Genomic DNA, 24351 nt, shown 5'->3' with positions numbered 1-24351 from the left:
TCCCCCACTTCCCTCACATCTGATGCTCTGCTCACCAAGGGACAAAGGCCAGTGTTGGCCACCTGCCCCTTCCTGGTGCACACCCAGGAGCCCACAGTCAGCAGGGAGGACAAAGGCAGCCATCAGAGGCATCCACTACATGTGTCTCCATCTCTCTGAACTTAAAAAGAACCGGGAGAGGCCCTGCTCCCCGCTGGGCTCTGGTTTGCTGGGAGAAATCAGGCAGCTCAGACCCTCTCCATCCACCTACAGGGGGGAGACGGAAGTCTCATGGGGAGGAATCCACAGTCTTCTCTTCTGTTTTCCCTTAAAGCAACTGACAAGAGCTCTTGTTACATCCACCCACCTGTTCTCCAGGATACAGCTACATTCAGGGCCCACGTGGATGAAATGGAAAGTAAACTGTCAAGTGACCAGACAAAAAGGACCTGGTCAATGGCCCTCACCTCCCTTCTCTTCAGTCCCCTACTCATCTGGCTATTCCTCAAATGTCCCAAACCTATTTCCACCTCTGGGTCTTGGCCTTGCTGTTCCCACTCCCAGGACACACCTCCCCTGATCTTTGCAAGCCCAGCTCCTCCTCAACAAGCCAGTCTCAGCTGAAACGACACCCTCCTTGAAGAGGTTCCCCTAACTGGCTTACATAAGTAACCTTCACTCAACCTTCAGGCTCCATCGCAACACCTTGGCTCATTCTCTTCCTAGCTTGTACCTCCATCTCCCTCTCCGTTGTTTGTCTGATTCCCCTCTGAAATTTGAGCACCTGAAGGGCAAAAGCCTTGCTTTTCTTGTCTGCCTCTGTATCCTCAAGTTCTAGAAAGTGCCTAGAACACAGTAGCAGTTCAATAAACATAGGTTAAAAAAATTAAATTAGAAAATGATTTTTTAAAATTAAAAATAAAGTAACATTAAAAACAAACAAACAAACACCTACTGAATGAATGAACCTGAGCCCTAAGGAAGGACACATAAGGAAAATTTCACTCACTTAGATTGTTAGGGTACATATGTAATGGGGCAGGACCTATGGTTCTTGTCACCCCTGTCCTCTGCCTGCCATCTGTCTGTGGAAAAACTTTTGCCAAAGAATAAGTTTAGAGGAGTAAGAACATGCAGAAACAAAGGAAAACACTCACAGGAGACTATGTACTAATAGTGTATTCACTAAGCCACTAAGCATAGTCAAGGACCTTTAGCTGCTTCTCAAGGGCCATAGATAATATTATGATCCATATCCTGTGAGTTGTCTTTTATTAATAGATACTGAAACTCTCACCAGGTGGAAGAAGTGAGATAAGTGATGACCAGACTGCAGCTGTGACATAAGCTGCCACAATTCTGAGAACCAGACTCAACCCTGGAACTGAAGATTAACAGTACGTAAAATAATCAAGATGACGCTGGTCAGACCACTGAGGACAATTTCAAGATGACTGTCAGAGCTGCCTGTGCTATTTCTGCATATATCTGCCTTCCTCTGTCTATAAAAGCTCTTGTTCACTGATTGTCAGTGGTGGGGAGGTGGCCTTTGGACAGATGTCCATTCTTGCTGGTTGCTGGCATCCGAAACAAAGCAAATTTTACTTTCCACCAACCTGGCCTCTTCATTGGCTTTTGAGTGGCGAGCAGCTGAACCTCACTGTCGGTAACACAGACACCTTTCAGTAAGCATGCAAAGCTTTAAAAGCTTAACAAAATTACCCAAAAGTTCCCATAGCTTGTAAGTGGTGAACTCCTGGGCTTAAACAATGCCTCTGACTAGATCAAAAGTTCCTGCTCTTTCCATAAGAACAGGGGGTTAACTTTTTTCCTTTTAGTAGGGGACATTTTCTTTGCAAACAAACTGGAACCCTGTTATGTAAAACTGATAAAAATACAGATACTTAACACCATGAGATATCACCCCACACCATTAGTATGGCTACTGTCAAAGATTCAAAAAATAACAAATGTTAGTGAGGATGTGGAGGAATTGGAACTCTTGTACAATGTTGATTGGAATATAAAATGATGCAATGGCTGTTGAACAGTGTGGTAGTTCCTGAAAAAATTTAAAATAGATTTACCATATGACCCAACAATCCAAGCTCTGGGTGCATAGGCTAAAAAAATTGAAAACAGGGGGAAGAAGGAGCGGGTGGGATGTATGGAGACAGTAACATGGAAATTTACATTACCATATGTAAAATAGATAGCCAGTGAGAATTTGCTGTATGACCCAGGGAACTTGAACCAGGGCTCTGTAACAACCTAGAGGGGTGGGATGGGGAGGAAGGTGGGAGAGAGGGTCAAGAGGGAGGGGACATATGTATACCTATGGCTGATTCATGTTGATGTTTGGCAGAAACCAACACAATTCTGTAAAGCAATTATCCTTCAATTAAAAAATGAATAAATTTAAAATTAAAAAAAATTGAAAACAGGATATTAAAGAGGTGTTTGTATGGCCACATTCATAGCAACATTTGTTTACAATAGCTAAAATGTGGAAGCAGCCCGTGTCCATGAACAGGTGGATGGACATGCAAAGCATGGTATATAGACAGTGCAATAATATTCAGGCTTAGAAAGGAAATTCCAACATATGCTCCAAAATGGATGACCTTGAAGACATTACACTAAGAGAAAAAAAGCCAGTCACCAAGAGACAAACTCTGTATGACTCATGTGTGAGATACCTAGAATAATCAAATTCATGGAAACAGAAAGTAGAATAGTGATTGCCAGTGGCTTGGGGAGGGAGAATGAGAAGTCACTGTTGAATGGAATAGAGTTTCTGTTTTGCAAGATGAAAAAAGTTTTGTGGATGGATGGGGTAGGCTGCACAATGTATGAATGTACTTAACACCACTGAATGTACACCACTGAACTGTACCCTTAGAAATGTTTATGATGGCAAATTCTACATTACATGTATTGTAATCACAATGAAAATAAAGGGGAAAAAACCACACAGGTGCCTGATCTGAGTTTGGTGGGATTGGAGGTGAGGACAGTCACCCCTGCCTGACCTCCTAGAAGGATAACCAATCATCCCTGTGTCAGCACTGGAAGTCCCACATCCCAGGAACCTCCTTGGTCCCAGGCAAACCAGGGTGGTTGGCATCTTCCGTCTTGGTCACTAAACTATCCTGGCATCCTGAGCACAGCCCCTCCAGCACACACTTAGGGTGACAAGACACAACTGTATTCTGCAGACAGCACTGCCCTGCCTCTGGCTCCCCCAGCTGAGTCCAGAAGAAACGGTCCGTCAGTCTTGTCCTGGAGGCCGGCCTGGTTAAGCAGAGAGCCTGGGCCCCTGCCTGGGTAGCTAAGGGTCTGATGAAGCTCCCTGGGCTGGGCAAGGGGCAGGGCCCTTCTGTTCCTCGTAGTCGAAGGTTTCCAGTCCACCCTGGCTGGTGAGGCACAGCTGTCCCCTGGACCCTACTCCCCACCAGCCCCCATCAGGCCTGGACCTTGTGCTCGGGGTGAACCCTGCACTCACCCCCCTACATCTGTCTCCGGTGTTGGGCTGGAGCTGCTGATCCTGAGACAGTCACCCAGCCTCTGAGCTCACGGTCCACACCTGAGGTCAGGCTCACCAAGGGGGCTTAAGCAGGCTTCCAGGGGAGACCAGGAGAGGGGGGGCCATTTCTGACACAGTTCCTGGTCTCTGGGTCTCCCCCACCACCACCCTTAAGACATCAGCCAAACGTAAAAGCCAGGGTCACTCTCTGCCTTCCTCTTTTCTTTGTCTAAATTGATTGAGTTCTCATATTTTAGGTATGTCATTGGTCACAGGGATTCCCAGGTGGCACGGTTGGTAAATAATCTGCCTGTTTTCTTTCTTTTACAAGTGGTTGACCAGTTTTCCCAGCACCAAAAGAGATTGTTAAAGAGATTGTCTTTTCTCCATTGTATAATCTTGCCTCCTTAGTCAAAGATAAGGTGTCCATAGGTGTGTGGATTTATCTCTGGGTTTTCTATTTTGTTCCATTGATCTATATTTCTGTCTTTGTGCCAGTACCATACTGTCTTGATGACTGTAGCTTTGTATTAGAGCCTGAAATCAGGCAGGTTGATTCCTCCAGTTTCATTCTTCTTTCTCAAGGTTGCTTTGGCTCTTCGAGGTTTTTTGTATTCCCATACAAATTGTGAAATTATTTGTTCTAGTTTTGTGAAAAATACCATTGGTAGCTTGATAGGGATTGCATTGAATCTATAGTTTGCTTTGGGTAGTATACTCATTTTCACTATATTGATTCTTCCAATCCATGAACATGGTATATTTCTCCATCTGTTTGTGTCCTCTTTAATTTTTTCATCAGTGTTTTATAGTTTTCTATACATAGGTCTTCTGTTTCTTTAGGTAGATATATTCCTAAGTATTTTATTCTTTTTGTTGCAATGGTGAATGGGATTGTTTCCTTAATTTCTCTTTCTGTTTTCTCATTGTTGGTATTCATGTCACTGTATGGCAAAACCACTACAATATTGTAAAGTAATTAGCCTCCAATTAAAATAAATAAATTTTAAAAGAAAAAAGGAAAAATTCCGCCTGCCAGTTCAGGAGACATAAGAGACGCTGGTTCAATCCCTGGATCAGGAAGATCCCCTGGTTGATGAAATGGCAACCCACTCCAGTATTCTTGCCTGGAAGATTCCATGCACAGAGGAGCCTGACGGGCTACAGTCCACGGGGTCACAGAGCACATGCACTGCACAACAGCATTGATTACAACTCCAAGGAATCAAAACTGCCATGCAATCTCAAATTTTTGTATGGTTTGACTTCCTGAGCAGCAACTTTTTATAAAGGAGGCTCAGAGCCCAGATTTCAAGGAGCCAGAGAACCCAGGAGTCCTCAGCCCAGCCCTGTTCCTGTTGCTGGTCAGCATCCAGAATGATGAGGGTCAGCCTGGCTGCCCTGGCCTTCCTCCTTACTCTTGCCATCCTGCACTCAGAGGCCAATGAAGGTGAGCCTGCTACTCTCCCTGCTCTTAACAAAGAGAACACAGGGGCTGGAGACTGAAGGCCAGGGCGGGCAGGGGGCGGGGCTGCAGTGAGGAGCTGTGGGTGGTCTGGAAAACATGGTCTGGGGTTCCTGCAAAACTGTCTTTCCCGAGGGTATCTCCCTATTTCTGGTTGAGGCTCACTTCTGCCTCCCCTGGGGTGGGGAAAACCTGCCTCTGAAAACAGCCTTCCTGGCCTCTGGTCCCCAGCCTCGAGAAGCTGACCCAGAGCCCTCCAGGTGTCTGCTCAGCTGCCTCCAGGCAGGAGCAGAATCTGGGCGACAGGAACCCACAAAGGATCATGCTCTCTTCACAGCTTAGATGGGGTTTGACCATATTTGGATGGTTGCCAACATTGAAAACCTGGAAACCTTAAAAAATCCCTACTGCCCATTTCTTTCACAAATATGGAAGACCAAGCAGACATGAGCCCGAGTTTCCACAAGCTCACCTCCAACTGGGCCTGAGGTGGAGGTGCTGTCCCCTTAGACAGGGGGCGCTGCCCAGGCCTCAGGGTCCCCACTGCTTGCCACACCCAGCTGCAGTCCACATGGTCTCAGGGGAAATTGAGCCTGAGACACCCTGATCAGCTTCCCTCCTCTCCCTGCAAGACCTGCCCAGTGTGTACATGACACAGAGCTCTCAGTAAATACCTGTGCTACAGGAAGAAGAGGCAGCAGGTGACTGTGAAAGAGGCAGGGCTAAACCCCAGTGTTCTGACCCCCAGCTCACTGCCCTCAACAGGCCTACTTGCCTCTCTGCAGGGGGCTGGAGCCAGGGACGAAGGCGGCACAGAGGGACCTGGGAGGAGGCTTCCCAGGAAGCAACTCTCCTGAGCTGAATGTCAACCAAAATCGGAGACTGAACAACACTGCACACTAGGACTGTCATTTGACAGCCTGCTATGTCAAATGGCATATTTGACAGCTATTTTCCAGGAATTTTGACTGCGAAAAAGCTTTTCACTGCTTTCCAATAATTTCAGTTATTATTGTCATATGACTTCTCATCTGCAAACAGGATCAGTGATAACTTCTCAAAGGGTGGCTGTGAAGAAGGGAGATGAGCCACATTAGGAACTAAGCCAGGCACCAGGCCTGTAGTAGAGTTTCAGGGCACATCTTCCTTGACTCACGAGGGGATTACTGGAAATGGAAAATACAGAAAGTTGAAAATGCATATAGTGCACCTAACCTTCCAGACACCATAGCTTAGCCTCGCCCATCAGAACTCACCTTAGCCAACACTAGGGGAACATCATCCAACACAGGCCTATTTTATGATGGAATGCTGTCTAACACAGGTAATGTTTTTGAACACTGTCCTGAAAATGACCCACAGCATGGTTGTCTGGGTCCAGACTGGTGGTAAGTGCATTAGTGTTGACCCTGGTGATCCCATGCCCAACCCGGAGCTGCAGCTGCTCTGCCCAGCATCTCAAGAGAGAATCTATCCCGTATGTACATAAAAAGCCGACTCTGTGCCACTCGCTTGGGCAACACGCTGGAAAGCACTGAGGGCAAAAGCAGATCCTCTCTCCCCGGGAGCCTGGGTCTGGAAGCTCTGCTTTGGCCAGCTTGTGACCTTCTGTGTCTTGTCTAGCTTTCCTGACCCACAGCTTCCTCATCTGTTCCATGGGGATAATAAGGCCTTTATTGCACAAAACAATCATTGGTATAAATATCAGTTTGCACAGTAATTGCCCTAAGGCTACTATTTGCCATTTTAAAGACAAAGGTTCGAAAAGGGTAGGTGTCCTGCCTGGAGTGACACAGCTTTCAGGAGAAGAAACAAGGATTAATGGAGCTTTCTTGCCTCCTAGCCAAGGCCCTGCTCCTCTGAGCTGAGCAAACCTCCCACTTTTAACAGTCCCCACCACTGCCAGACCTGTGAGGGAGGGTCCTCTCAGATGCAGGGGAACAGTCCCGCCCTGCTCTGGCCCACCATAGGCACCCACTAGCATCTTCATGCAGGAAATTATATTTCTCAGGAAATTATGTGTTTTTTTAATTACAAGTTCCCCCAAAACTCAGTAGAGCAATTGGGAAAATGGGAAAAAATATTCTAATTCTCTGATAGAATACCACATGACAATCAACAGAGAGATGTTATTGACTTAAAGGAATCTGCTGACATCAAGAACAAAAGCGGTAAACACTTGGCACGTGGAGTTCAAGGTTAAGATCAGCATGTGGAGCGACTGGGAGCAGTTAGGGGAGAGGTTATCCCCATCCGGTAGCTTGAGACCATTGCACTGGTAAAAGTGTGAGTCCACAGCTAAGAAATGCTAATGAGTTTGTAAAACTCATATACTTTCACAATCATATAAGTGGTGTTTCATGAAAGAACAAGTTGGGGGAAGCAAATTATGTTCTTAAATGGGCAACTCCAACTGTGATTCTTGCTCAGAGATGTGGATATTATGTTATTTGAATAATAACGTTCACTGACATTGTCCATAACGTTCAATTGCCCAGGGTTTGAATAATTGCTGAAGGTGATAGTTCTTTATAAATGCTTTGACAGAAGAAATACAGAGTCAATGTGTAAATGTCACGGAATACTAGGACTTGACAGCAGAAACACTGACTAACTTTTCTGTAAAATTTAAGTTTGCCGAAGCAACACCAATTTGAAAGGAGAAACTAAATTCAGGACAAGCAGACAAGACATGTCCATCGTTAAAATAGGAAATGAGATTATATGAAGCATTTAGTATTCAAACTCCAACTTGAAAATGCATTTAGACATACTTTCAACAATTTGGCTAACCCAATATGGAAAAACTGTTCTACATCTGAAATATTTGAGGCTAAACAAAAGTAAGTAAAGACAACAAATAGCTTGCAACTAATGCTTCCTGTGTTTAATTTTGTTTGTTTAGGGTTTTTTTGTTTGTTTTATTTATTTGGCTGCAGTAGGTCTTCATTTCAGCATGTGGGATCTAGTTCCTTGACTAGGGATTGAACCTGGGCCCCATTGGGAGTGTGGCATCTTAACGACTGAATCACCAGAGAAGTCTCAATGCTTCCTAAGTTTAAAATTTTTACTTTTGAATGATAAACTTTAAATATTTTAAATATCAAATAGTTAAAGCACTTTTTTCAATTTTTAAATGATTTTCATTAACCCTTTACTTTGTGTTAATGGACCCTCTCCTCATGTTTTCTTTTATCAACTATCTCCATCTGCTACAGAACATTCAATGTGTTCCCGAGTCCATCATCTTGTCACTATACATAGAAACATCATTTATTATTACCTTGGATTTATTTATTTTTATAGAAAACCTCTGAAACTTAAAAAAACAAAAAACAAAAAAACCTATCAGCAAAACATGATTCATTGTTTACTATGTAGTTATTTTTAAAAAGTGAGAATAAAGTGCTGCAAAAAATATACAAACTAACACAACATTGTAAAGAAACTATACTTCAAAATAATATAAAATTTAAATAAAGTAATTTCAAATAAAATGAAAAATTTTAAAATGTAAACATACAGTATACCTAAAATGAATACAATGTTATACATCCATTTATTTCTCAATTTTTAAAAATGACAAACATGAAATAATTTATGATTTGAGATTTTCTAGGAATTCTGATTTCTTATTTCTGAATCCTGAGGACAATCAGAAATTTGAAACACTAGGACCACAGAGTCCCATCCCAGTCCTGCAGAAGGTCTGGGAGATGAGGCTGGGAGGGGCTGGCAGTGGGAGGGAGGAGATGTCTCAGAGGAGGACAATTTAAGGGCTGGGGAGGGGGCTTCCCTGGTGGGCCAGTGGTTAAGAGTCTGTCCTGCCAGAGCCACTGGTTCCCCCCTGGCTGTGGACTAAGATCCCACATGCCTGGGAGAGCAGCCGAAAGATTTTTTTAAAGGGGGTGGGGTGGGGAGGAGGAAGATCAGAACATTTCCTGCCACATGCTCCTGTCTCAGGTCTCCCGCCCTACACTCCTCCTCCCCTCCTCAGGGGCTGTGGGGGTGCAGGTAGAGGTCTAAGCGTTCTCATGGAGAAGTTCCCAGCATCTTACAGCCCTAGGTGAGGCAGACCAGCTGATAACATGCTGTTTCTCCTACATGTCAATGGCAATCCCACTCTCTCATGTGGAAAATTATCGAAGGACCAGGGCCCTCAGCCAGGGGTCATGTAAATACAGCCCCCCAACAGCGGAAAGGGTGCAACCTCAAGAACCAGTAGGGCTGGGAGAGGGAAGGGGGGCGGGGGTCTCTAGGAACGGCGACAAGAGTGAGGTGGGGCGGGGGTGACACAGGAGGCAGCTGCTGGTGGGGGTCGGGGGAGAGGCTGGGGTGGTGGGACGGACTCCTCTTCGCCTGTTGACTCAACATTTCTCATCTTCTCCTTCTTGCTCCTCAGCTTCCAGACCAGAAATGGGCGATCGATCTGTGCCGACCCAGGCCAGGCCTGGGTGCAGAAGTACATCAAATACCTGGACCAAAAGTCCAAGGGAGCTGGGTACAGTGGGACCTTCACAGTCGAGGGAAAATGAGAAGAAGCCACAGAGCCACCTCCCCTCCCCAACCAGCTCCCTCACCCCAGATGCGCCCTGGGCGAGTCCTGGCCCGAATGAAAGCCCGCACTTGCGTTTCTGGGCTCCTGCTCTGATGGTCTGCGCTCTCCTGAAGCTTCGCCGCGAAGCCCCGCCTTCTGGGGCCAGAGGAGACTGCGGCCTCCGGACCGCATCTGTCGTCCCCTTGCAGGCGCCCAGGTCTTGAAATAAATCCGTGCTGCAGAAGGGGACTGGTGGCTTGAATTGGTTCTCTCGCAGACAGCCTGGTCATTTCTTTGATTTTACAGACACTTCTATGTATTTACTGCGTATCTGGGGCCTTGTAAACATTTCAATAGGAGTAGATGTAAATAGTGAAATGATGGAGGCCTAGTTAGGATCAGGAGGAGGACGAACAGTGACCCCAGTTCAGGGTCCTTAGACAAGGCGAACAGTGTGAATACAGGCGACCGTGGGGAGACCCTCTGTTTGCCTGTACAGAGCTGAGGTGCACAGCAAACACACCTCGTCACTCCCTCGTCCAAGTGGGCAGAGCGGCTCATCCTTCCTAGAAAGCTCTTCTCCAGGTCTCTGCCACTCAAAACATTTACTTCTCTGTGCCTGCATCGACCACCTGTAAATAGCGCCCCCTTGTGCTCGCCCATCAAATCTGCGCTCTCCCCCAAAATCCACGCTCCGTCCCTAATCCATGCACCCCACACTGAAGTCCTACAGTCTCTTTAGATGCTGCCTGACCCTTATCCTTGACACCTGGGGTAAAAGTGACCCTGGAAATGTGGCCATCCTCCTCGCCACCTCCTCAGCTAAAGACAGAGGCAGGTACAGGGCAGTGCTCTGTGGGCGTGAGGAGGAAAGGGAGGCAGGCAGGAGGCGGAGGCTGATGCCATTCTGGCCGTGCGTCACTGGACACAGACTGCAGAAGGGCCTCAGGGACACCAGTGTGGCCCAGCGCACACCCTGCACCTCAGTCCTTGGGGAGACTCCCATGGAGGAAGGATGCTCTTTGACCCCAGAGGTCAGAGGTCTCTGTCCACCCGCGAGTTTAGTGGTGGGGAGCGGACGACCACCTACTGTCAGGGGCAAAGTCAGGAAATGAGCACAGTCTGTCCTCGGAGCCCACGGCTGCCCTGGCCAAGGCCATTTCCTCACTGGACGGCCCCCTCCTCTTCCAAACTCCAGTCCTTAGCATCCCTGTGCTCTTGAGTGCACACAAATCCCATCGGAAACCAGTTCTCTGCACCTCCATCCACACTAAAATGGGATGGAAGCTCAACTCTCAAAGCCAAAGGGGCTAGAGTGAGTGAGGAGGTGAGGAGACCTGGGGTCTCTGGGAAGGACGGGCACCGGGAGTGCAGGGGCGAAGGGCAGGGAGAAGGTGGGCACAGCAGGGGCCACTGACGACCTCTGCAGAACAGGCTCCGCAAGTGGCAAACCGTGGCCGTTCACCCCCGCTGCCAGGCAGGTCGGCTCTCCTCCTGAGTTACTGGGGCGCTCGGGCCTGCGGGGAGCTGGGTGGATACCGAGCGTCCCCTCAATGGGGAGCTATAACTACCACGGCTGGGCTCCTTCTCCGAGCCCCCCTCCTCAGGAATGGAACCTCCATCCTCCAAGCTGCTCAAGATTGAAACCCCTCTCCCTGATCCATCCATCCAATCCATCAGCAAATCCTGTCTATCAACAAATCCTGTCAACTGTCTCAAAACCTCTCAATTCCAGCGACTTTGGCTTCTCCACCACCACCCTCCTCAAAGCTCTCATCTGCGTGACCTCAGGATGTGCCTCAAGCAGATGAGGGTTTGGCCAGTATGCAGACTCCAACCAGGCACCTGGAGTCAAGGCTGAGCATCAAGAAGATGCTCACAGGCATTCAGAACTGAATTATGTGGGAAGAAATTGCTGCAGGGCATCAGCTATAACCTTAGAAGGAGATGGAAGATTCCATCCCCACAGATCAGAGAATTACAAGAAGGATCTAAAGGATGGATGGATTGGTTTCAAGTGTCTTTCGTGCCAGAGGGGAGGGTAATAAATGTCCCGAAAGAGCTAAAGACACGAAAAAAGTCTAGCAGAGCCATGAGGAATGTTTGCTATACCCCCAGGGAAGGCTTCTGTCTACACAAGTCACACAGAAGAAACACTGGAGGGTCTAATCAGAACTTAGAAGACACCAGCCCTATTTAAAAGATCTGAATTCCAAGCCTCCTGTTGCCATTTTGAGTATTAGAGTTCCGTGTACCCAGTCATAGTGGAGAGAATCACACTTGAAGTGCACAAACCCAGGTCAGAAGTCCGTTTTGGCCAATAAGCATCCTCTAGTGCTGGGATGATGATCTGGTGGGGATCATATAAAATTGGCCCAGTAATCTCAATTTGCGTAAGATAGTAACACAGCACCTTAGTGGGTAAGCCTCACAAAGGTGGTAATTAAACATAGAAAGATGTGGGGACTTCCCTGATGGTACAGTGGTTAAGAATCCACCTTGTAATGCAGGGAACGTGGGTTCAATCCCTGGGCGGGGAGCTAAGATTCCGCACGCCTTGGAGCAACTAAGCCCGCATGACCCAACTAGAGTCTGTGCACTGAAGGAAAGATCCCGCATGATGCAAGGAAGATCCTGCGGACCATCTAAGACTCAACTCAGCCAAATAAGTTAATAAACGTTTCATTAATTAATTTAAAAATATAAATCAGGTCCAAAATATTAATATTCATATGCAGAGATTAAAAGATTTTTGGTTTTTTTGGCAGCTCTATGCTGGTTGCTGGATCTTAGTTCCCCAACCAAGGACTGAACCTGGGCTCTCTGCAATGAAAGCACTGAGTCCTAACCACTGAACCACCAGGGAATTCCCATAAATTTGTAATCACTGGAATCATGTATATAATTTTGAACCTAGAGCACTTACAGTTTTTAATGGCCTCTTATGATCAACCTAGATAGCATATTCAAAAGCAGAGACATTACTTTGCCAAGGTCCGTCTAGTCAAGGCTATGGTTTTTCCAGTGGTCATGAATGGATGTGAAAGTTGGACTGTGAAGAAAGCTGAGGGCTGAAAAATTGATGCTTTTGAACTATGGTGTTGGAGAAGACTCTTGAGAGTCCCTTGGACTGCAAGGAGATCCAACCAGTCCATTCTAAAGGAGATCGGCCCTGGGTGTTCTTTGGAAGGACTGATGCTAAAGCTGAAACTCCAGTACTTTGGCCACCTCATGCGAAGAGCTGACTCATTGGAAAAGAGTCTGATGCTGGGAGGGGTTGGGGGCAGGAGGAGAAGGGGACGACAGAGGATGAGATGGCTGGATGGCATCACCGACTCGATGGACGTCAGTTTGAGTGAACTCCAGGAGTTGGTGATGGACAGGGAGGCCTGGCCTGCTGCATGGGGGTCGGAGCACGAGGTCGCAAAGAGTCGGACACGACTGAGCAACTGAACTGAACTGAACTAGGGTATATAACAGATTATCCTTGTAATTCTAATACAAAATGTGTAATTAATTTATTTTGTGCTTGTGATTTTTGAGTTGAGAGATGTAAGAACTTGGCTAAGTTAACAGAGAACATTGACATGTTTAACACAACTTGATTTTTCTATAGTCATAAGTTTAATTTGTTATATTTACAGGAGTGCATTACTTTGGAAGGTTCTGAGTGTTAGATTGGGTGTGGAAAGTATTTTTTAAAATTCAATAAATTAATTAAAGCAACTTAAATTTTTTGTCAAAGTGTAATCCACAAAAATTTAAATGGGACTGATTGTTTAAAACTGATCTTTTCTACTTGATTAAGCACTCATTAAGGACTTCTTAAATTTTGCTATAAGCAGGCTAAGATGGGTGAAACATGGGAAGCTATATTTTTTCTTCCTTTTAAAAAACTTTTTATTTTATATTGAAGTATAGCCCATTAATAAGGTTGTGATAGTTTTAGGAGGTCAGCAAAGGGACTCAGCCGTACATATACAAATACATGTTTCCATTCTCCTCCAAACTCCCCTCCCTCCCATCCAGCTTACCACATACGCTGAGCACAGTTCCCTGTGCTAAACTGTAGGTCCTTGTTGGTTACCCTTTTAAAATAGAGCAGTATGTTCCTATTCATCCCAAACTCCCTAACTATCCCTTTTCCCCTTTCACCCAGAAGCCGTAAGTTCATTCTCTCAGTCTGTGAGGCAGTTTCTGTTCTGTAAATAAGCTCATTTGCGTCATGTCTTTTTAGATCTCACATCTAAGGGATGCGGTATGATGTTTCTGATTCTCTGTCTGACTTACTTCACTCAGTATGACAGACTTTGGGTCCATCTCTGTTGGTGCAAATGGTATCATTTCATTCTTTCTTATAACTGAGTAATATTCCATTGTACCCACTCCAGTACTCTTGCCTGGAGAATCCCATGGACAGAGGAGCCTGGTGGGCTGCAGTCCATGGGGTCATGGGGAGTCAGACACGACTGAGCGACTTCACTTTCACTTTTCACTTTCATGCATTGGAGAAGGAAATGGCAACCCACTCCAGTACTCTTGCCTGAAGAATCCCAGGGATGGCGAAGCCTGGTGGGCTGCTGTCCATGGGGTTGCACAGAGTCAGACACGACTGAAGTGACTTAGCAGCAGCAATATTCCATTGTATATACGTACCACATCTTCTTTATCCACTGGTAAGCTATATTTTTAATTTGTTGCTTTACTGAATATTCATTTAAAAATCGAAGTAACTGCAATAGATTCCTACACACAAACTTTTCCTGCAGACATGAAAAAACTCACGCCAATAGAAATCATCCTAATCTCCTGCCCTGATAACCACAATATGCTCCACAAGGTCTCTCCACTTCCATTATTCCCGCATCCCTTCCATTCTCCACTGCAGCCACCTGAAAACCCTCCAAAGCTTCCCGTTATACCCAGAATAAAATCCAAATCCTTGTAGCATGTCTTGTCAAATGCCCCATAATTGGGTCCCTGCCTGTCTGCTGAGGCTCAGCCTGCTCCCTTGTTTTGAAGCTCCAGCCACACCAATCTTCTTTTCTCATCTCAAATGTATGATCCTCATTTTTGCCTCAGGACCTTTGGATATGCTATTCTCTTTCCTAGGGCTTCTATTCCACCCATTCTTAGCTCGCCAGCTCCCATCCAGTTCTTCTTCTCTTGCTTTCTCTCTCTTTTTAAAAAATCTTCTTTCCTTCCTTCCATTCTTTTTTTCTTTCTGGCTCCATCTGTTGGTAATTGCAGCATGTGGGATCTTCATTGTGGTGCAAAGGCCTTACCCCCAGAATATATATGTGGAAGGATATGAATATACACATAACTATGTTTATCTCCCAGTAATACGATTATAGGCACATCTTGCCATCAGTTTGTCCCGTACTTCCTGACTTTTCTGTAATAAGTAAACATTCCTTGTGCAAACTCAAATGAGATTTTTTTTTTCAGCATTCCCAGACTTCACAATGTAGGGAGAAAGGGTTCAGTGACCAGCTTTTTGCCCAAAGGGCAAGAACAGAGAGACACCTCAGGCTTTCCAGTGTTTCTCTGGGTGACCACACAGTTGTGCGACTTTAGATAACCCCAAGCTCCTAACTCTCGCAGGACAGACAGTGGTGGAGAAAGTCAGGACTCACCTGCTGTAGCTAGAGGCAGGCAGACACGCTGGCAGCCAACCTGGAGGCACTCTTTTTCTATCCCGCAGTCCCTGTCCTCTCTGCACTCATTCACACAGATGCCTGACAAGAGGAAAGATGCAGTTAAAAGCGTTGAAGTCTTGACTTCGAAAATAAATAACTTAAATGCCTTTACAATAACATTCAAAAAATAAATCTAACCAATTATGTGCAGAAAAATATGTGATACTCCTAAGAAAAAAAATTAGCTATCTTATAAATGGAGAGAGACGCCATGTTTATGGATGAAAAGATTGTCATAAACATATCATTTCCCCCACCCTAATAAAGTTAGTACTATCTCAGTCAAAATCATAGAAGAATTTTTCACAAAAATGGATAAGCTTATTCTAAAAGTTTATATGGTTTCCCCCAAACCAACAGTAATCAAGAAAATAAGATAATTTTAAGCAAAGCTGCCGAACTGAAATGCAATTGGGTCAACTGGATTGTTCATATATATATATATTTTAAAGGAATCTTCATTGCAGCACTGTTTATAATAGCCAGGACATGGAAGCAACCTAGATGTCCATCAGCAGATGAATGGATAAGAGAGCTGTGGTACATATACACAATGGTGTATTACTCAGCCATTAAAAAGAATACATTTGAATCAGTTCTAATGAGGTGGATGAAACTGGAGCCTATTATACAGATTGAAGTAAGCCAGAAAGAAAAACATCAATACAGTATACTAACGCATATATATGGAATTTAGAAAGATGGTAACAATAACCCTGTATGCGAGACAGCAAGAGACACAGATGTATAGAACAGTCTTTTGGACTCTGTGGGAGAGGGTGAGGGTAGGATGATTTGGGAGAATGGCATTGAAACATGTATAATATCATATATGAAATGAATTGCCAGTCCAGGTTCGATGCATGATACTGGATGCTTGGGGCTGGTGCACTGAGATGACCCAGAGGGATGGTAGGGGGAGGGAAGTGGGAGGGGGGTTCAGGATAAGGAGCACGTGTATACCTGTGGCAGATTCATGTTGATGTATGGCAAAACCAATACAATATTGTAAAGTAATTAACCTCCAATTAAAATAAATAAATTTATATTTTTTTTAAAGCAAAAAAAAAAAAAAGCCCTACCAAGTAAAAAAGGAATCTTGTCTCTTTCCTCATACCACACAACAAAGTCTGTTCCAAATTGGAACAGCAAAATTTAAAACACATAGACAACAGAACTGCAGAATAAGGTATCCCCTCAAACTCCAAAATATGAGTGGATGAAAGACACAACAGGGAACTCCACCAGAGCAGTGAGGTGTCTGCCTCTGTGCAGCAATCTGTGGGAAGCAATGCAGTGACTGATGGAGAAGCCTAGGGACATCGTTTCCATGGGAACTTCCTGAGGAATCTACTAAGAATGGATTGTCAGCTAACCCAAGCACTGGAGAGGGGAAAATGGGGACTAGTAAGGCATGGCAACCCTCTCCAGTATTCTTGCCTGGAGAATCCCACGGACAGAGGAGCCTGGCAGGTTACAGTGCATAGGATCGCACAGAGTGGGACACGACTGAAGAGGCTTAGCACGCAGGGTAGTGGGTAGTAAGTACTCAAAGAACTTAGTATAAGGTAACTGTTGGAACTATTCGGGTGTGTGTATGTTAAGCAGTTGGAAGGCTGGGCGGGACCAAGCATTCTCCTGTGGAGCTGAGGAATTCTGGCAGGGCGCTCTGCCTCACTTGCTTGCGGGGCTGGTGAGCACACGCGGCCGCAGCCATCGCTGACGCACTTCTCTCCCGCCGCGCAGTCCGGGTCTTCTCGGCACTGCTCCTCACAGACACCTTCACGGTCAGAAAAGACTGGGCTGAGACACTTACATACCATGGATATTTATGTTGTGAATGACCATGTCCTAATAACATCAGGATACACTTTGATCTGGGACTTCACTGTGTAAACATGAGCTCCAATTGAACCTCATCTGACCCTTCCAGTAAATAAGATCTGGGTTATTCGGATTTGAATTCAGGGTTGTTTACCATTAAGACACATGTCCCTTGTGTTATGCAACTCAGTGAAATTAACCTTGAATACAGAGTTGAGCTCCCAGAGGTCAAGAAACTATTTTTTTTAATATTTATTTTTAATGGAATGTTAATTGCTTTACAATATGGTGTTTCTGCCATACATCAACAAAGAAATTATTTCTGATGGAAACGCTTAATTGGATTCTAGTCTTGATACTCATAGAGATAGAGTTTAAAGATGGAGGCAGACCCTCAAAGCTGCTTCAAAGTCTTGGGCAAAAGAGCATCTCAACCAACAAGCACATCACCACCTACAAGAGGATTCTCACTGTGGGTCCTGCCAGTGGTTGACCTGCTTTGCCACCACTATGAATCTCATTCAGTTTCCCTGTTATCGTCTGTAAATGGGGGTTGTCTGGTGTGTGGCTTGAGCAAGTAAAGAGAGGTTGGACTAGATGAGTGACTCTCAAATGTGGCTGATGATCAGAATCATCTGGGAGCTTTCAAATGAACTACAGAAAGTAGGACTTGGTCCAGACTTGATTACTCAGGTTCTCCAGGGTTGAGCCTATATGTGTATATTTTAATGAGGGCTCCAGATGACGCTGATGCTGAGCTGGACTAGAGATTCTCCCAGAGACAGCATGTCTCTGACAGTTTAGGATTTCATAAGCTGTTGCCAATTTGTGGAGGAAAGTTGGGGGTCATAACCCTTTGTTAACATTCAGCCATTCATTCATTCGATCATGGTTTATTTACTCATTCATTCCCTTGTTTCTAATTCATCAACTTATTCTTTTAAAAATACCTATCATATGTAAAGAACAGGGACTAGATATTTGAGGAAATAGAGGTATGAGTCAGGTTTCACATCAGCAAGGCAGAAATAATCAGGATGGGAAATCAAAATTTGCTCTCAACAGACTGTAATTCACAACATTAAACATGTTTGATAGAAAGTGACATGAAAGAGGTACTGAAAAGAGTGGAGAGAAGTGGTTTAACCATTACTGTGCTAGAGAATTGGCTGGGATTTAAACACACACACACGCATACACACTGACAAAGACCATTCAATGGGGAAAGAATGGGATTTTTTTTTCAACAAATGATGCTGGGACAAATGGACATCCACATGCAAAAAAATAAATTTGGATTACTATCTCAAACCATAAATGCATACATACATGGTATATAACTACATACAGAAAAATTCACTCAAAATGGATCAAAAACCTGACTATAAGAGCTAAAACTACAAACTCTTAGAAGGAACCATCGGTGTGAATCTTTGTGACCTTGAATTGGGCAATGATTTCTTAAAAATGACACCCAAAACTCAAGCAACAAAAGAGGTAAAGAAATTGCACTTCATAAAATTAATGGCTCTCTCCCTCCCTCTCTCTCCCTCCCTCTCTCTCTCTCTCCCTCTCTCTTTCAGGCTGATCCTCTGGAGTGCAGGGGCTCTCTGAGTCCACTTTCCTGCCTGGGCTTCTAAGACCCTCTCGAGAAGGTGCCCTGCGCCTTCACCCCAGCGAGAGGGCGCCTGAGGCCTCCGTGAACAGAGCAAGCCCCGTGCAGGGGCTTTATTGGCTTTCTGCGTAAACCAAGGAATATCAGCCTCTTTCTCTCTCCTTTACTTTCTTATCGGTCAACTCCAGACCACGAGGTTCCGGTCCATTAAAGGATCTCAGCAGGAGCCTGGTACACTTGGCAGATCGGAGGGAGTGACGTCAAGGGCCTATTGAGGCCGGTGGTCAATGGACAAAGAGAGGACCAATCATTTCAACTAATGACTCTCCATATATGCCTTCTCTGAAGGTGCCATCACACCCTGGGGAGGAAAGAAAACTAATTAACATTTCTTTAGGCTATGAAGTCCTTTCCTTGTGCACGGGCCCAGCAAAATTGTGCATAAACGTCAGCCAACAAACTTGGGCTTTCATCCTGCCTCCAAAAGAAGACTTTCAGACATTGCTTGGATTATTTACTGCCCTTTCTTTGTCTGTAAACCATGTTTATACTACAGAGACTTTAGGGAAAGAGTTAGGGGTTAGGGAAAGAACAAAGAACATTATGCAAAGGGTTTACTTATAAAAACTTTACTTATATTCCCATTTGTTGGGACAAATGTCAAACAAATCAAGAAAATCAATGTTTGTGGCTAATCATACAATTGTTGATTGGGGACCCCATGGTATGTGGTTATCTGACTGCTGAGAGGATATTAACAACACTGTGTGATATGGAAGGTCACTGACACTACGATGGAACATTACTATGACAAAGGACTTCTTGAGTGGCTTGACTGTGGATTAGCCCCACCTCGTCCTAGGATCGTCCTTGATAAACAGAGTGGGCCTGAACAATGGGACATTTGGAAACTTGCCACAAGTACCATAGCACGGAAGAATTTGGGACTTAGACTGGACATTTCATAGGGACCAGTCGTGGTCATAGTAACTATTTCTTTCACTATAATCAGTCATATTTTATACAGGCCTGTGTCCCACTTCCTTTTGTTATAGCCATAGAAAATTTACAATTTAATAAGACTTTTATGTTCTGTAACTTGTATTAATTGCAAACTATATACTTGCCTTAACTCCTCTATTTCTTTACGCTACTCAATTTTGTGTTATTCCTGTTCAATTCAATCATAGTGCCTACAACTGGGAACAAATCAAATTTCATTTACAAAATATACATGATAATGCCTCTCTGAATGTACAATTACTGCAAAAGAAAATCTTTAAAATTTTTTCTAAAAATCTGCCCTCTTCCCCTAATTTGGAAACTTTAGCTGAACAAATTATCCAGGCTAGACCCACGAGGATGGTTTCAAAGTATTACCCACAGTATTGGGTCTGGAACTGTAACTCTGGTGATTGTCTTGATAATTATATTTGTTGCTTACCGTCAGCTTTCTATAAGGTTGGGTAATACTAACCAAACTCGTTTGGTCAAGACCTTTTTTACAAATATAATAAAATAGGGGGAATTGTCAGGAAGCATTTAACAGGAGGCTTCCTGTGTGCTGTGTGGATCTGTCAGGAATCCTCTGCTCCTGATTAATTCCTGAACACTCAGGAAATAAGAGGAGAGGCAAGCCTCTCCCGGGATGGAGGAGTCCAGGCATTTCCTTCATTAGTGTTTCTACATGGCGATAAGTACCCTCCTCCTTCTTGTGAACCACAGGGTAAAAGTGACTGTTTACAACTCTCTCTCTCTTTAATATGGATCACCTACGTTTTGTAAGTCTGGAATTTTAATCTTTATCTTTCCTGAGAATAACTACCTTGTAAGACAGTATATATGCCCACACCATGTTGATTAAAACACCTTTGCTTCAAAAAAATTAATAAATAAATAAAATAAAATTAGATTAATGACTTTTGTCCGTTAAAGAACACTATTGAGTAAATGAAAGGACAAATCATAGAACAGGAGAAAATATTTGCAAATCATATATCTAATAACAGTCTAATATCCAGAATATATCATGAATTCCTACAACTCAGCAAGAAAAGGACACTTTTATCTTGCAAAAGGAGGACTTGAATAGCTATTTCTTGAATACATCATAGGCAAATTATCATTAAGCATATGAAAAAGTGTCCAACATCATTAGTCACTGGGGAAATGTGAATTGAAACCACAATGGGATACCACTTCACAATCACTATGATGGCTATAATCAAACGTCAGGTGTCAACAAGTGTTGGCAAGGATACGGGAGCAATCGGAACTCTCGCTGGTTGATCGTGGTTATATTGGTGCAGGCTTTGTGAAAAACAGCTTGGCAGCTCCTCAAAAGAATTAAACATAGACTTGCTATGTGACTATGTCCACTCCTAGCAATTTTTTGTCCTCTCCTAGCAATTTTACCCTAGAGAATTGAAAATATGTTCACACAAAAATTTGCACACAAACACTCATAGCAGCATTAACTTCATACTAGCCACAAAGTAGAAATAACCCAAGTGTCCATCAAGTGATGAATGTATAAATCATATCTGGCAGATCCGCACAATCCAGCCATGAAAAAGAGTGGAGTACTGATAGATGCTACAACTTAAATGAACCTTGAAAATAGTGAAAGAAGCCAGACACAAAAGATCACATTATCAAATGACTTCCTTTACGTGAAATATCTAGAATAGAAAAATGTTTAGAGATGGAAAGTGGATTGGAGGTTGTCAGGGTTGGGGGAAGTTCAGAACAGGGAGTTGGATAATGGTATGGGATCTCTTTTGGGGGTGATGAAAATGAGCTACAGCTAGATGACCGTGATGGCTGCCCAACTATGTGAATATACCAAACCCACTGAGTTGGTACACCTTAAAATGGTAAATTTTATCTCAGTAAGTACACACACCCCACACAGAGAATGCTAGAGACCTCAGAGAGCCTGAGAAGAGGATGTTGGCATTGGTCTCTTTTAACAAGCTTTTTTGGGTGATTCAAAAGTGCTGGCAGAGTCTCTTCTACTTAAAATGTGGTCTGTTGGCCAGGGTTATTAGCATCACCGTGAAGCTTGTTAAGAATTCGTAATCTTGGGCCCCACTCCAGACCTGAATCACAATCTGCAATTTAACAGGCTCCTTGGATGATTCCTGTCATTTTAAAGTTTGAGAACTACTGCCTTAATCTAGAAGGAATGAGTATGTTCATTATGTTTATGGTGGAAATAGCCAGTACAGTGGGGCTTTCAAGGATTAAGGAGATTTCCACAGGCAGGAGTTGGGGAGGTCGTCACATAAGAACACACATTTGCATTTTGAGGAAATCAGCCACCTGATTAGAGCTGCACTTTGGGAAGAACAGTCACATTCATGCATGGAGTTGGCTGGAATTCAATACACAATACGTGTTTTGGATGAGAGAGAGTTCCAAGAGTATTGCAAGGGTCCAGGTATGTAACTAGGGTGGTACAGGTCAGTTTGGAAAGGCTGTATGAGAAGTTGCGAAAGAAGATTTCACAAAGACTGGTCATTGATTGCATCAGAGTGGGAGGAGCAGGCTTCTCAGATGGCGCAGTAGTGAAGAACCCACCTGCCGATGCAGGAGACGTGGGTTTGATCCTTAGGTTGGGAAGATCCACTGGAGGGGGAAATGGCACCCCACTCCAGTATTCTTGCCTGGAAAATCCCATGGACAGAGGAGCGTGGTGGGCTACAGTCCATGGACTCTCAAAGAGTGGGATTGGAACTCTCGCTGGTTGACTTAGTGACTGAGCTCAAGGCAGGAGAAAGGCAACCAGAGAAATCATGTTTGACTGGGAGTCTATAAGATTGGGGGTGGGGGGGCGGTGTTGGTAGAAAGAAAAGAAAGCCAAAGGCACAGGAAAGGAAGAGCAAAGAGAGACGCCATCAGAGAGCAAAGAGAGAGTTTCGGACTGAAAAGATCCTGAACAATGTCAGTTCTGCAGAGATACCAAGGAGACTGACAACTGAGAAAAATTATTAGATTGTCAACCAAGAAGGTATTGGTGCCCTTGGAGAGTGGAGTGTGGGGTGGGGGTGGGGGGGATTGGTATCAGTGGTGACTGTAATGGTGGTGGTTGAAGATATATTGGACGGGCTCAGGGGTCAGTGGTTGGGGAGAAAGAGAAGACAGAAGAAGGTTCAGAAAAATGTTGTCTCAACAATACAGGAGTTTATATGCTTGTAGGTAGAATCAAATGGAGAGAAGAGGGTTAGAAACACTGGGGAGAGACCTAGAAGCTGATGAAGCAGAGACAGAGGGGGAGGTGAGGGCAGTGCAAATGGAGAGATTGGCCTTTGGAGAAAGGGAGAGAGGAGGTCGGCAGACACAGAGGGATGCTGGCATGGGGACTTGTGGGGAAAATTAAAGTGTGCCTCAGGGTCTCCTCATGCAGACTGTTCTCCATGTTTACCCATCCCCGCTCCACCCCCTCTTTAGACTGCACAGGATAGTCCTAGATTTCCCACTTCCGGACTCTCTTGTTCTGAGAGGTGGGACGAGACTTACCCATTGCCTGGAGCCTTGTGTTGAGGGTGAGGAGACTGGCCAGGAGGAAGAGGCCACCCAACTTCATGTTGCTAGTTGAGGCCTTACTGTGCTGATGATAGAGCAAGACCCAAGCAGCTGAGATTTATACCCTCCTAAACAGAGGGCTGGGCCAGAGTTCATGGCCACCGTCAACACTTAGGTAACTTGAATACCGGACTTTGTCAAGCAGTGAACTTTTCTGGGAAAAAATAAACTCACCAACTTTGTGGTGCTGGGCAATGTTTGTTTTCCAAACCAGCTTTTGAGACAAGGGGACTATATCTCCTTAGTAATAAATAAATATATCAGATGAGAGAGAGAAAGTAAGAGAGGGAGAAAGGGAAAGACAATGAGAGAAGAGAAGATAGATAGATGATATATAGAAGAGGTAACTCAACAACCTCTGTGTGCAAAATGCTTTCCTCTTTAAGCATCACGACTGAGGTATGACAAGATTAAGTAGCTGGCTTGAGGTTGTTCAGTCACTAAGCTGTGTCCAATTATTTGTGACCCCATGGACTGCAGCACACCAGGTTTCCCTGTCCTTCACTGTCTCCTGGAGTATGCTCAGATTAGTGTCCATTGAGTCAGTGATGCCATCCAACCATCTCATCATCTGTCCCCCCTATCTCTTCCTGTCCTCAGTCTTTCCCAGCATCAGGGTGTTTTCCAGTGAGTCTGCTTATTGTGTCAAGTGGCCAAAATATTGGAGCTTCAGCTTCAGCATCAGTCCTTCCAATGAATATTCAGGGTTGATTTCCTTTAGGATTGACTGGTTTGATCTCCTTGCAATCCAATGGACTCTCAAGAGTCTTCTCCAGTGTCACGATTCCAAAGCATCAATTCTTTGGTGCTGAATCTTCTTTATGGTCCAACTCTCACATCTGTACATGATTACTGGAAAAACCATAGTTATGATTAGACGAACTTTGTTGGCAAAGTGACGTCTCTGCTTTTTAATATGCTGTCTAGGTTGGTCATAGCTTTTCTTCCAAGGAGCTAGTATCTTTTAATTTCATGGCTGCAGTCACCATCCACAGTAATTTTGGAGCCCAAGAAAATAAAACCTGTCACTGATTCCATTTTTTCCCCATGTATTTGCCATGAAGTCATGGGACTGGTTGCCAACCAAACTCAACTGGTTGAATGTTGAGTTTTAAG

At 44.5% G+C, this 24351-nt stretch overlaps 1 protein-coding gene and 1 long non-coding RNA gene across 6 annotated transcripts in view; one reads left to right on the top strand and one right to left on the bottom strand.

The window, feature by feature from the left end:
• LOC102179590 (C-C motif chemokine 3) overlaps positions 1-23288 on the bottom strand; it is a 38429-nt gene extending 15141 nt beyond the window's left edge. For 2 of the 5 annotated variants that reach the window (XR_001919669.1, XM_018064214.1), the window contains exons 1-3: positions 23170-23288; positions 16888-16989; positions 15147-15248 (exon numbers count right to left, since the gene is read on the bottom strand). Coding sequence is in view for 4 of the 5 variants with exons in the window: in XM_018064214.1 (XP_017919703.1) it covers positions 15147-15248; positions 16888-16989; positions 23170-23236 (271 nt within the window). In the remaining variant the exon portion in view is untranslated. The remainder of the gene's footprint in view (positions 1-15146; positions 15249-16887; positions 16990-23169) is intronic. The other 3 variants (XM_018064213.1, XM_018064211.1, XM_018064212.1) reach the window with 3 other exon arrangements.
• Positions 8135-9769, top strand: LOC108638245. Its single transcript, XR_001919670.1, has 2 exons — positions 8135-9144; positions 9373-9769. It is a non-coding gene; the product is annotated as an uncharacterized LOC108638245 (long non-coding RNA).

This window comes from Capra hircus, chromosome 19, assembly GCF_001704415.2.
Source record: "Capra hircus breed San Clemente chromosome 19, ASM170441v1, whole genome shotgun sequence".
Taxonomy (NCBI): domain Eukaryota; kingdom Metazoa; phylum Chordata; class Mammalia; order Artiodactyla; family Bovidae; genus Capra; species Capra hircus.
This window is presented reverse-complemented; position numbering and strand designations above follow the sequence as displayed.